We start from the raw sequence: 14,777 nt of genomic DNA on the forward strand, positions 1-14,777 counted from the left end.
AGTAATCTAACTAGTAATCAATACTTTTTCAAATTTAGACACTCAATTACAATTACTGAAATTTAAATGGGCTGGTTACTAGTTATTTTAGGACAGGGATACTCAACTTGCTTTGCCGGGGGGCCACTTCTGCAAAATGACAGGGCTCCTTACTCCTGTAAGTGCTTCCACTTCTGCTGGAGTGAGGTGAGCTATGTATGGCCCCGAGGTGATGAGGTAAATGCCACTCATCTTGGACTCCTTAAACGACCTCTGACCTCTCTCCACTCTCGTGTGTCAAGTCAAATGCTCTCTTTCACTGTCCAGTAAAATACTTTACAGTGCAAATGCAGCATAACAACACAGTAAAATACTTTACAGTGCAAATGCAGCATAACAACACAGTCAAATACTTTACAGTGCAAATGCAGCATAACACAGTAAAATACTTTACAGTGCAAATGCAGCATAACACAGTAAAATACTTTACAGTGCAAATGCAGCATAACACAGTAAAATACTTTACAGTGCAAATGCAGCATAACACAGTAAAATACTTTACAGTGCAAATGCAGCATAACAACACAGTAAAATACTTTACAGTGCAAATGCAGCATAACACAATAAAATACTTTACAGTGCAAATGCAGCACAACACAGTAAAATACTTTACAGTGCAAATGCAGCATAACAACACAGTAAAATACTTTACAGTGCAAATGCAGCATAACATAGTGTCAGTAGCAGCACAGTCCTGTAATGTCCTCTACGTTATTTAGAAGGTGTCCCTCCACATCTGCTAAAACTGCTATGTGCAGGCAGACAGGAGGGACTACTTTTAAAAAACGATTTAAATTGGACTGTGTCTATTACTGTCATATTGCCATACCGGGTAACAGTTTCATAAAAGCAACAGCCCACTTCAGGCAGTGATATATGGTCATTATGTCATAGCCCTTAGCTATGATATGACCTGACCATAATACCATGGTCTGTGCTGTGATCTATTGCTTAATTCAGTTGACTTGACTCGCATTAATGCATTAATAAGTATAATTCAACAATAAAATATGTACTGGATTACTCTGAAATTGGCCATTATGCATGAGCACTTTTACTGGTGTAGCTTTAAGTACATTTTGATGCTAATACTTTTGAATGCAGTACTTTTACTTGTAACAGTATTTTTTATACTGAGATGTTTCTACTTTAAAGTAAAAGTATTTCCACCACTGGCTGCTAGCCTACTACAACTGCTAGATGCAAGGCATCCGTAACTAAATGGCAGTGATGAGAAAGGGGTTAGGGTTGTGCATAAAAACAACATATGTGAATCAGATTAATTTAAACAAATACATTTTTATCCACTCACACCTCTCTCATATTTTCTCAACAAGGTTTGTGGCGGCGCCAGTCTTTCACAAAATCTGTTAACATCACAATATTCTTCGGGTTACAGTCTGTAAACAGGACAAACCATTAAAATGAAGGAAGCAGCCATAATAACAATATGAAACAACAAAAGATATGTTTTAGCTTTGCTCCACCAACAGTCTTAAAGCGGGAATCTTCTTAACGGGAACCTTCGGGGGGGGGGGGGGGAAACATCGGTTGCTAACGCCATAATGTACAGAGTTTTATGTCTGACTACTTTACAGTCTGAAACAGTGTAATCTTAGGTGGGATGTCAAAGAAAACTGAGATTTTCTAATAGTATTGCTTAACAATGTTTTACAGCTCATTTTGTCAACGTTTTGAAGCACAATATCCGTTTCATTAGTTTAGACCAGTGGTTCTCAACGTGGGGTCTGGGGACTACCAGGGGTCCCCCCAGTAAATTGATGAATTGTTGCCATTATTTCACTCACAATAAGTTAACACAATTGACCGTATTCACACAGCAGCCATTTTGAACTCAGGTGGGAAACTCTACCTGGAAGATTGGCAGAAATCTAGCGTTACTTCAACACACAACTAGGGATGAAACGATAACCGGTTTGAATGATAACCGTACCGTTTCAAATGTTCATTAATCATTCAAACCCTGGTACCGTGATTACCGTGTTGCCATGATTACAGTGCTTTGAAAAACATGGTAAATACTGTCCATCATCAACCAAAGCTGGCAACCGTCTCCCAGATGCAAACGTGCAGCCTTGGAGAAATGATTTCAGTGAGTGTATCAATGCTTTTTGGGTCTGAGTTTTCACTATCACACTTGGTGAAATTATTTATGTGAGTGTATTAGTACTTTTTGAACATTTTCAGCACATTTTAATATCGTGATAATACTGATAAGCGTGATCATTTTAGTCACTGTAATTGTGATGTGAAATTTTCATATTGTTCCATCTCTAGACACAATAGAACTTCAGCAGCATCGGTAACAACAGGGACAAGAACTACAGGAAGTTAGTTAGCTTACTTACGGTGGAGCCACATTAGGGTGTTGTTTGACACATGCTGACGCTGCTGCCCATTCACTTTGTATTGAACACGCTGCTCATCGCCTCACGAAGCATGCTGGGATAGCAGGCGATGCGGAGCAGGCTTGTGAAGCGACAGTGGGCGACGGAGGGGGCGGGGTGGAGTTTGACAACATTTTAAGCTAGCCAATCTGAGCTCGTCCTAGGTCCTACCCTCTTCTCCTGTCCTCTTCCGCTTCCTCTCTACCACAAATTTTCAAAGAAGCAATGTAAAAGAGAGAAACGAGCACGGCAGCAGCCAGGCGTCAGCATGCGTCAAACGACGCCCTAATGTGGCTCCACCGTTAGTTAGCGAGTTATACTAGCTAGCTACCGAGGCTACACTGTAGGTAGTGACAACGGGCCAAATGTATTAAAATGTGAACAGGTATCCCTCTGATTCTTCATATACATTTGTTTTTCAGTGGGGAATCTGTGAAATAAGAAGTGTATGATGTATCATACATCATACGTGCATCAGCAAGACAGTACAGAATGGGCTGGACTCGCTCTTCCAAATAGAGTTTTCCACCCTGAGTGTTCAAAACGCTCCGCCTCCTCCGTTATCTCTCTACCTACAATACAGGAAGTCATGGAATCCCTGACAAACGCATAATCTACAATAAAACAATATTCTGATTTGGGTCTGAGAGACAAAATCATAATGGAAGTCTCTAATGTGGACTAAATTTGGGGTTCTTGATATGAAAAAGATTGACAAAGATGTCAGATAGTGCATCACAAAATCCCCCAAAACCACCATATATCATCGCCGTGTCGCCGGAACCTGTCTTTAAAGAATAGTTCACACAAAGGTTTACTTTAAATTGGGTCATTATCGACTGAATCTCATGCCAGTACTAAACTCGGGTGAGTGTTTTTTTCTTCATACAACTCACCTGGAGTTCAGGCTCATTGCTCGAGGACTTTCTTCCAGTGGACGGGGACTCTGTGGAGCTGGATGTTCTGCTTCATAAAGGACAACGAATGTCCATAGAATTCCTTCATTACCAAACATCATGAAGCCAGCGTGGCCGCGTGACGTTAGTGTGTGCGGCAGTGGCCAACCTCCATCTTGTGAGGTCTGTTAATGCGGAAGTACATGCAATGCCAATCCATTAACTAATGGATCAAATTACTTATACATCGTCAGGTGTCTCACCTGGTAGAGCACGTACCACAAAGGCTTGCCTTAGTCCTTCCTGCAGCCGACCCGGGTTCGATCATGACACCTGTGGCCCGTTGCTGCATGTCATCCACTCATTCTCTCCCTACCTTTCCTGTCAATATACTGTCCTGTCTAAGAAAGGCAAAATTATTAAAAAGAAGAAAATCTGAAAAAGAAAATAAGAATATTATACTACACATGCTTTATGGAGTAATTTTATGGACATTTGTTGTCACCTTTGAATCAGAAGGTCCAGCTCCCCAGAGTCTCCATTCACTGGAAGAAGCTCCTCCAGCAGCTAGCCCGGAGAACTGCAATAGCTACTGAAATAGTATCCTATAATTAAGAAGAATGCAAAGTCTAATTGTGTAAGCAGAAATTGTGTTCAGCTATGCCATTTTAAATGTGATCACGCTGAATCTTTCAGGAAGTGTAAAGAGCACCCCTACAGGTGACCTAAAGGAACTGGATTTTTTTAAATGGGGGTAATTAGGGGAGATTAATGGCTGAATTTGCGATGGCTGTGCAGATTAATGAGCGAACTTGCGCTGCTGTGCAGCCTCCACCGGTCACACTGGATACACTGGAGGGGAAAACGCTAGTGAAGAAAAACAAACAGTACTGGCATGAGGAGCAGTCGTTAAATGACCAAATTACATTTTTTGGGGGAGAACTGTTCCTTTAATCGCTGCCACTGTCACTGTCGCTTTCCTCCTCCTCTTCCTCCTCTTCCTCCTCTTTCTTCTCGGTCTCTTCCACCAGTCCAGAGAAGAAGTCGTTGTCTCCCAGAGCCTTCTTGCTCAGGGACTTCATGCGTCCGTCCTTCTTCTTCCTCTTGCGGTAGTCGCTGATGCTGAGGCCTTGCAGGCCGGAGATGTCCCAGAACTTGACCAGCTGGTCGTGGGCACAGCTGGCCAGCAGCCCGCCGTCTCGCGACTTGGCCATCTGCTCGATGGGCTCGCCCACGTGCTGCCCCACGCAGCCCACCACCCGGTTGGGGAGCAGGTTGATCGCTCTGGCAGCAAAACAAAGGAGAGGAGAAGATGCTTCTGTTTATATTTCAGGGGTCTCATTTACTAAGTGCATGTGCTTAGGACCCCTACTAAGGATGAACTAAAAGAACGCCTGACCTATCCAGTGACTGCATGAACACCTGCATGCAACGTCCCTGTTCAATTGATAATCAGGCCCATTTATATAATTGGCATCGACCATTTATGGTTGGATTGGGGCGGATCCACATGCAGAATGTCCTAGTTGGACGGTGGATTGCCTGCAGCAGGTATGGGCACCTTTCTGTGCCTGTATCGATATAGTAGGGCTGGGCGATAAAACGATAGCAATATATATCGCGATAGACACGGGATCAATACAATAAAAAAAATGGCTCGATAGAGCCGTTCGATAGACTGCATGAAAAAAACAAGAACGCTTCTGCTCCGTGGCCATGGTCCGTGGCTCATAAACAGCCTATCACGTCCTTTGTTAATACAGCGTGCTACGAGTGACACGGAAACCAAGCCAATCATTTACAGACAAACCCTGAGCGTGCACCCGCCCCAGCTCATAAACAGCCAATCATGTCCCTTGACAATGGGCAGTGCTAGTAGTGACGTGAACAGCATGTGTGCAAGTTTAATGTGCAAAAAGCTAAAAAAGAGATTAAAAGGAGATGTGTTTCCACTGTTGGGGTGAAAGTTTGGAATGATGCACATATAAATTTGAAGATGTGTAATTCGCTTTTGGTTTTCAAAAAAATGGTTTCTGAAGCTATTTTTGAGCGTTATAAGTGTGAATAAATTTTCTGATGCTGTTTAATTTTTTTTCTTTTCTGTGTTGTAAACATTGACTGTTGCAAATTACTTTTCTGTTGTTGTTTCTATTTTATTTTGGAGGAAAGCTTAATTGAGTAGAAATTAGGTTAGGCTTAATATAAGCATTTTGCTTCTGCCTGAGCCTGTTCAGTCTCTGGTTGATTTGACTTTGTTTATACTGTGATTTTGTTATTTATGATGACTGAATAAAATGACATTAAATTACATGTTTGATCTCACCCGGCACCACACACCTCCAACCAAGTGAATCAACAGTAACACAGAAGAGTAAGTGAGTGCAGGGAGAAGACGTGGAAGAAATTGTCAATACAAAGGACGTGGAAAGCAGAACACCGTTGTCTATAAACGTTACAAAGAATTCAATGTGAGTGAGTTTCAATTCATGTTAACGTAAATTGACAGCGTTGTTAAGCCCGTAGTCTTTCTTGTGCGACACCAATTTCACAAATGCGGCCATCTCCGACGTGACTTTGTGGAATCAGATGTGGAGCAGCTCCTTCACTGAATCACGTTCAACGTTAAACAACCCTGAAATACACGTTACCAAACGTTGTTTTTTGTTTGAGAAGGCTGCCAAAGCTAGGCTATGTCATCAAAATAAAACATCACCATGTCTGTAAATTACTGCTTGAACTCAGAGCATACATGTTGTGTGACCATGTTAGCATTACAATTACCTGTGTGCCTTGAAAATAAAGTGGTCAGTAACACCCGAGTACTCGCCCCCATCCCTACTGAGTAGTAGGGGCGTCAAAAATAATCGATTATAAGATGCATCGCGATGCGGACGTGCACGATTCTGCATCGATTCACAAATGTCAAAAATCGATTATTAATTTTTTTTTTTTTTTTTTTTTTAGAATCAAATAAAATATAATGGAAGTACATGCAGTTGTTTATTTTAATTATGGATCATAATACAATGCAATTCCAAATGCACTTTTATTTTAAAAGTAGCCACGCAGTGAGAAAAAAGAAAGTGAGAAAAAATAAATCATGTATTGTGGAAAAAATTGATGCATCGATTTAAGATGCATCGATAATCGTAATCGAATCGAATCGTAGCCCTCTGAATCGTAATCGAATCGAATCGAATCGTGAGGCCAGTGAAGATTCACAGCCTTACTGAGTAGAGACTGCCTTTCCAAGACGAGGCCGCTCGGGTACCGTTCCAGTCGGTGTTAACCAGGCGTGCACAGCTGGGCTCTTTATATCTATAGCGCTGCCTGTAACCCCCGTGTGACTCACCGTATGAAGCCGTCCATGGACGCGGCGCACATGATGCTGTCGGTGACGGCGACGATGCAGTCCACAGACTCGGCTTTGATGGCGAAGCGGTCGCTGGTGGCGCCGAAGCCGTTCCAGTTGAAGATGTAAACGCTGCCCTCGCTGGAGCCGCACACCGCCTTCCTGCCACGCTTCATCACCGCCACCGACGTCAGGTCGCCGCTCTGAGGCTCCGACTGCAGCTCGAACCTGCGGCGCTTGATGTTAAACACGCCCATGGTGCCGTCACCACTGTGGAGAGGAGAGATCACGCTGCCTTCATTTTGTCTGACTGATTGTAAATACAAATTGCAGACTGTGAAAAAAAAATCATATCAGTCATGAATTGTGGAAGTGTTTAACCTGTGTTGGATCAAATGCTTCTTGCCACATGGTATGTTGTCAAGTAGCGTTGAACTGATTAGTCGATTCATTGATCAACATGGACTTAATCGATTAGAATTCAAAAAAGGTTTTGGTAATTTATCAGTAAAAATACCAAACATTTGCTGGTTTCAAGCTTAAAAAAAAGGTATACTTTCCTCTGTTTCACCTCATTGTAAAACTTTTTTTTTTTTTTTTTTGTCTGCCTGTTCTAGAGAATCACTTTACTTCTCTCACTCTCACAAATCTCAAAATAAAGTTATTCAGGTTACTGGACAGAGCTTTTTGGACAAATTAAATACAGCTGAAAATGAATTAGTTTATCCCACTTCATCTATCCAACATGCTTGACTTCCCCAAAGGAAAACAGGTGCAACTAATCTATATAACAACACATCTGATGTCATGTATTTACATCACAGAGTTATCCCCAACCCAGACCAATGTAACGTAGATTTAAAGAGTCATAGTGCCATCTAGTGGTGGAAAAAAATATATTTTTGTTTTTTGAGGCACTTGCAATTCAATGACCTTTAAAAAAAATCCTGTTTCCTCTATGCTAGCTTCAGGGTTCCCACACATTTTCACTCAAAACTTGTCCATGACTTTTCAAGGATCCATAATAGAATTTCCATGTAATGTGAGGCGGTGACTCTGAATCAAAGAGGACACACCTCTTTATATTATATATATTATATTATATTATATTATATTATATTATATTATATATATTATATTATATTATATTATATTATATTATATTATATATTATCTTTATATTTGGGACCCCCTCTAAAACGAGATGGCACGTCGCAAGGGGTTTATCCTAATAAACAATTTCAATATTGGATTTTAGTGCTTTATGTTACTACATCACATTACATGGAAGCTATTGAAGTAAAACAGGAATTTTCCATACAAATATTAATATAAAATCCAAGAAGCACTAAAATCCAATATAAAGAGGAGTGTCCTATTCGTCCAGTGTAGTAATCATTTCTGGTACTCATATGGAGTCACTGTGACACATTAACTAAAACGTATTGACTGAATTTATTTGACTTTGACTCCTGTATTCCTCTGTGGTGTTGGATACATTTTGTACTGTAGTCAGCTATCAGTGTTGGGCAAGTTACTTTCAAAATGTAATATACTACATATTACTAGTTACTTTCATTTGAAAGTAATAAGTTACTTTACAATATTACTGTCTGTGTAGAGTAACTCATTACTTATTACACTACTTTTGCATTACTTTTACCAAAACAACAGCAGCAGCAGAAGGACATCGCCGCCCCGGAACCATCCAGAAAAATAATTTCAACCGCCTTGAAGTCAGTGTAAACCATCCACAATTCGAAATGTTATTCTTGTCCTTTGTTATTGTCATCTATTAGTGGTTATTTGCCTAAAAACACAGTTTGATTAGGAAATGATTGTATCTTTTTTAAATATGTGCTTTGATTTAAAAAAAATTGTCTCGTTCTTTATTGCAACTTAACGTCTTAAAGAAGAAGAAGCTTGTGCTTCTTCTTCTTCTGCACTTTCCACTTTTACTGTGGCTTTCCTGCATTCTTGGAACCCTGACTGCCACCTGTTGGTGAACTCTTGTAACAGAGGGACGCATTTGTATTAATAACGTATAATGGAAGGAAATGCATTTGTTTATTTTAATTATGGATCATAATACAATGCAATTCCAAATTAACTTTATTTTAAAAGTAGCCACACAGTGAGAAAAAAGAAAGTGAATTCCAAATTATCTTTATTTTAACACATTGAGTGCCAGCCATTTTTTCAATCCTGTAGGTAAGTTGTGCCAGGTTTTTTTTTGAGGATTCTGGCTCATTTTACAAGAGCCGAGGATTATTTTCTGTTAAGAATTCGTGAACACCAATCATCTAAAAATAACTAATAGAATGTGTGCTTTCTCTGTCTAAAAGAGTTAGTTTGCAGAGTTAGTAGTTATGTAGATATTAGCCGTTGAGTACAGCATGGTTTCAGAGATTTTCAGAGAGTTTGGAGATAAATGGATTTTTAGAACCACCTCACGTGCCTGTGATTATGGGTGCCCTTGTCTCCCACTCTGTGCGCTCTCTCTCTCTCTCTCTCTCTCTCTCTCTCTCTCTCTCCTCTCTCTCTCTCTCTCTCTCCTCTCTCTCTCTCTCTCTCTCTCTCTCTCTCTCGAGAGAGAGAGAGAGAGAGAGGAGAGAGCGAGAGGGAGAGTTGCTTCAACTCCTCCCTCCGTGGGCGTTCTTCTTGGCTGCAGCGGCCGTCACAAGCTTGTCACCAGTCTCAGTGCTTTGCTGCTGTCCTGTGCCTGTGGCTGCGCGGCCGCTGTTTGAGGAAGTCGGGATGGACTCGCTCGCTTCTTGGAGTTTTGGTTGAGAGAAGCTTTTGCGATTCTGGTCATATTTATGCTGCGTGTTTCAAAGTGTGTTCCACCTGTAATCTATTATGTAAATTTGCAATCCCGCATCGCCAGCAATCAGCGCAAAAACGAAAGCGTTTTCCCCCATCCATTTTCATGAGAATGGCTGGGGTGAGAATGGCGTGACAAGTTAAAAAAATGCTTGCCTTCCTCTAGTCAGGAGAGCACTGTCGCCACTTAGTGGTCGGTAAAATAGATTATACACATTCTCTTGCTCCAATAGTGATCTAGAAGACGTAAAAGTTGTTGATTGATGTCCCACCGTCAAAAAAAAAAATGTTTATGTAAGACGAGATATCTCGGCTCTGGCACTCAAGCGTTGGATTATGTAAGACGAGATATCTCGGCTCTGGCACTCAACGTGTTAAAAGTAGCCACACAGTGAGAAAAAAGAAAGTGAGAAAAAATAAATCATGTATTGGGGAAAAAAGTGATGCATCGATAATCGTTTTATAGTCGAATCGTAGCCCTCTGACTCGTAATCGAATCGTGAGGCCAGTGAAGATTCACAGCCCTACAAGGCAGGCATTTTAGCAAGCTAAGATAAGCACAATTGTGGTTCAACAATTTGACAACAGTGGTTGAGCATATAGTTTTGTGTGGCAAATATATCGTATATAGTTTTCTATTAGCCTAGGATTGCTATGTAGCTAGCATACCACCATGGATGCTACTGTTTACAACAGCTAGTGTGGGATTCGCTGTGCTGTGTTGTAGACATATTCATTCATTTCACAAGTACAATTTTGATGGTCCTCCATCTGTGCTTTTAGTTAACGTTAGTATGTCTGTGCTCCATTTGCACCGGTGAGTAAACAACAAGCAGCGCTGCAGTCTGGCTGCAAACACAAGAGCTATAATGCGTGTGACGTCACCATCTAGCTTTCAACAACATGGCTGCGCTCAGTGGCGAAACAGGGCAAAAACAGGCAAATACATTTTAGTTTTGCAGCCAATGTAGGTGTAATTCACATTTGATTGCAGGGCTCTGTCTTACCCAGCAGGTAGCAGGTTGCTCTCAGTGCAGCAGGTTGCTCTCAGTGTAGCAGGTTGCTCTCAGTGTAGCAGGCTGCTCTCAGTGCAGCAGGTTGCTCTCTCTGTGTAGCAGGTTGCTCTCTGTGTAGCAGGTTGCTCTCTCTGTGTAGCAGGTTGCTCTCTGTGCAGCAGGTTGCTCTCAGTGCAGCAGGTTGCTCTCCGTGCAGCAGGTTGCTCTCAGTGCAGCAGGTTGCTCTCAGTGTAGCAGGTTGCTCTCAGTGCAGCAGGTTGCTCTCAGTGCAGCAGGTTGCTCTCAGTGTAGCAGGTTGCTCTCAGTGCAGCAGGTTGCTCTCAGTGCAGTGAAGACCCTGAGAAAGCAACAGGTGAACTGACACAGTGCAGAATGGAACACCTAACTCTTGTGGATGCTTGGAGCACACAAGCTGCCATACAGCTTACTAGGTGAATTAGACCAGAGGTTCTCAAATGTTTTTCAGCCAAGGAACCCTTACAGGATAGAAAATATACCGGGGACCCCCTCATTCCGATTTGTGATGTTGGGCTAAGATTAATTGTTTCCACGTTAACGTGCTTGACTTTTAAATGTATAGGTTTGTTAGATTAGAATGTAATCCATGAACCATTTTAGATTTAAAACATAAAATACTTTCGTTGAACTAAGAAGCTTTTGCAAAAATATATTTTTATTTTTATTTTTTTTCCTGAAAACTTTTTCTCAGATCCCCATTTGAGAACCAATGAATTAGAGAGTTGTGACAGAAGTAAATGTGTGAAGCAGCAGTAACATCCAGTCAGTTGGCTGAGGAGGAATAACAGTGGGGGAAAACTACAGATGTAGCAATGTGACTGAAGAAGGCTGCCTGCTGCTTTGTGTTGAAGTATGTTGGCTGGTATATTGATTTCTTAGCAGATGCCTATGTTTGCATGTTAGAGACTGTTTGTTTGTAGCATGCCAGCTGACACTGTTTGCTAATAGCATGGTTGCTATGCCATTGTAATATTGACTTGTCAGCCAACATGATTAGCTGTTTAGTTGCCTGTAGCACACTAGCTGGCAAATTGTTCACCAATAGCATCTGTGTTGCTTTGGATGTAGAGAAGGGCTACAGAGTACTGCAGGGATGACGTATTTTTGTAGGCCAACCCAGAAGTCATGCACTTCCTGGTTCCCTCGTCAGGAAGTCAAAGGGATTTTTGCCTGAAATCAGGTCTGTGGTTAACAAAAGTTTATGAAACGGTGAACTTTGTGTTCATCAAGATCATCTTCACAAATGACGACCACTTTTATGATTTGTTCAGCGTTTTCTGAAAATCGCGATTTCACATTAAAAAAATCATAAAAAGTGGTCCTCATTTATGAAGATGATCTTCCTGATCACAAAGTTTGCCGTTTCGTAAACTTGTATTAACCGCAGACCTTGTTTCAGGCATTTAACCAAAATCCCCGTACAAAAACCCCATTGCCTTTGAGTCGAGGGAACCAGGAAGTGCTAATACGCGGTTCTTAAGGACTCATTCCTGTGGTACTCTATAAGCTGGGGTGCAAAATTAATTTGATGAGAAAGACCTGATAAAATATGGAAATATATGAGTGGAAGAGAGAGTTAAGGAGAGAGAGAGAAAGAGAGACTGACTTTGAGTTTGCGTCCCACTCCTGGTGTGTTCTGGATCTCCCACATGCCCTCAGTGAAGCCTGTGATGCGAACGCCGCTGCCGTACTTCATCTTGTTACCAACAAAGGGAACGATATTTTCTACAGGGATGTGACCGCTGAGAGAGAGAGAGAGAGAGAGAGAGAGGGAGAGAGAGAGAGAGAGAGGGAGAGGGAGAGAGAGAGAGAGAAAGAGAGAGGGAGAGAGAGAGAGAGAGAGATGTTCAGCTATTCATGTCATTTGGACACAGTTGCCGACAGGATGTGATGTCATGATTGACAGCTGTGTGTACGTACATATTGTGAGTTCCGAAGAAGAAGACCGGGACTCTCTTCTTGTTGCCGTCGTCTGTGTCCTTGCAGATCTGAACACACACGTGCACAAGCATACACACATATTAACACACACGTGCACAAGCATACACACGTATTAACACACACGTGCACAAGCATACACACGTATTAACACACACGTGCACAAGCATACACACGTATTAACACACACGTGCACAAGCATACACACGTATTAACACACACGTGCACAAGCATACACACGTATTAACACACACGTGCACAAGCATACACACGTATTCATTACATCAGTGATACTCAACTTGCGGCTGTGTGGCATTGCAAAAAAAAGAAGAAAAAAAAAATACAGTGCACCTGAACGCAACATGTTCATGCCCAAATGTTCATGTCATTCTGGTCAATACTCCACTTCTGTTATAGCATTTCAGTCTGGAATATGGAATATCTTTCAATCATCTATGATTTAGCTGCTAAGTTGTCAAATACCGCCGTCTGCTCGTTACCCAGGCACTTATGTATGTACTTAATAGGGCTGTGGCGATTCACTTATCTCCCGATTCGATACTATCACGATTCTTGGGTGCCGATTCGATTTATATTGCGATTCTTAAGTATTGCGATTCTACGGTTATTGCGATTCGATATTACGATTTATTGCGATTTTTGTTTATTTTTTTCTTTTATTTTTTCAGTTTGTTTGCTTTTTTACACTAGATTAGAACATGGGAAAAGTTGAATCATACACTAGAGACTGTATATTATATCATGAGTAGGGCTGGGCGATATAGTTAAAAACAGGGGCGGACTGGGATCATAATTCAGGCCGGGCATTAGATACCAAGCAGGCCAGGCCGATATGGGCCGACGCGCGTGAAATTTGCGCCGTTTGAAGCCCAATTTGGGCCGTTTGAAGTCCAATTTTACAATGAGATGCACCCACTTTAACCCTGAAGTGTAATTATTACTTCAGACTAACTAATAAAGTAATAAAACCAGTAGGCGGCGCCTGGCCTGCTGTTCAGTGAGTGGCCTGACTGCAAGGACCAAAAAAAAAAAAAAAAAAAAAAAAAAACTTTTTTTTTTGCGATTATCGATTCTGGAATAAAAGATAGATTCAAAAAATCGTGACATTAAAAATCGCGATACTTAGGTGAATCGATTTTTTCCCCCACCCCTAGTACTTAACCTAACTAACTTAACCTAACTAACTATCCGGTGTGCACAACATTGTCAGACTAAACTCCGGCTAACACCCCAAAAACCTACAATCCGCCGCAGAAAAATGTATATTGTTTGTTTATTAATTGGCCCCTGGCCTCCTCCTTTCACAAAAGTGGCCCGCGCGCAAAGCAAGTTGAGTATCCCTGTATTACATCATTCTGTGTTTGTGTGTTTTAGTGTTTGTGTGTTTCAGCATGCATGTGTGTGTGTGTGCGTGTGTGTGTGTGCGTGCGTGCGTGCGTGTGTGTGTCTCACCCTGGCAGGCCAGAAGGGGAAGCCCTTCATCTTGGCGAACACCAGCTCTCCTGGTCTGAAACGCTCTCCGCCCTTCCCCGGCATTCTGCCTCAGCTGTAACACACGGAGAGGGAATCAAACCGGCAACCTCATACTGATCCCACTGAGCCTGCGTCTGCTCCATCATCCGCTGTGCTGAGAAGGTGACCGGATGCAACCTGCCATCCCTTCCAGACCTGCACACAGCCAGCCCAGGATGCTGAGGCGGTCTCGTAAGTTCATGGACACAGGTGAATCCCCCCCCCCCCCCCAGAACTTTCTACTCCATTAGATTACTCTTATTTACTACATTGCACTCCGCTTAGATTGTAAATTCCAATTTAATTTAATGCCTTTAACCCGGACTGCAAACTTCATATTTTAATGCCTACTTATTTAACACTCTATTTGTGTATATATTGGACTGCACTTGCAATGTTGTGTGATTTTGTCTTTAGGTATTTTTCCTATTTCCTTTTATCTCTGAATATTGATATGACCGCTACTAGGGATGTCAGCCATGTCAATCATGTCAATCAGTAAAAAAAAGAAGAAAAAATGGAGTTTACTTTACCCCATTAATTAGTGGTAAAAGAAAAATAAGCTATACAATCTATTTCTTAAATAACTCATTCAGGCAACGTGCTCTGTATTGTGTCGGCTATCTTCACATTTAATTGACATCCTCTTCAATTAACACGTTCACTGCCAATGACGAGTCAACTCGTCAAAAAAAATCCAACCGTTAACTGCCAATGACGAGTAGACTCGTCAAAAAAAAAAAAAAAAATTGAC

At 41.6% G+C, this 14,777-nt stretch overlaps 1 protein-coding gene across 1 annotated transcript; it reads right to left on the bottom strand.

Moving 5' to 3' along the window:
- Window positions 1-4,293: 4,293 nt before the first annotated feature.
- LOC310771514 (WD repeat-containing protein 55-like) lies at window positions 4,294-14,047 on the bottom strand (the record flags this gene model as incomplete). Its single annotated transcript, XM_083664110.1, has 4 exons — window positions 4,294-4,627; window positions 6,696-6,965; window positions 12,473-12,540; window positions 13,964-14,047. 4 exons carry the CDS (start codon window positions 14,045-14,047, stop codon window positions 4,294-4,296), a joined length of 756 nt encoding a protein of 251 aa, XP_083520236.1.
- Window positions 14,048-14,777: the final 730 nt, after the last annotated feature.

This window comes from Poromitra crassiceps (genome assembly GCF_964638095.1).
Source record: "Poromitra crassiceps genome assembly, contig: HAP1_SCAFFOLD_725, whole genome shotgun sequence".
NCBI classification, from domain to species: Eukaryota; Metazoa; Chordata; class Actinopteri; order Beryciformes; family Melamphaidae; genus Poromitra; species Poromitra crassiceps.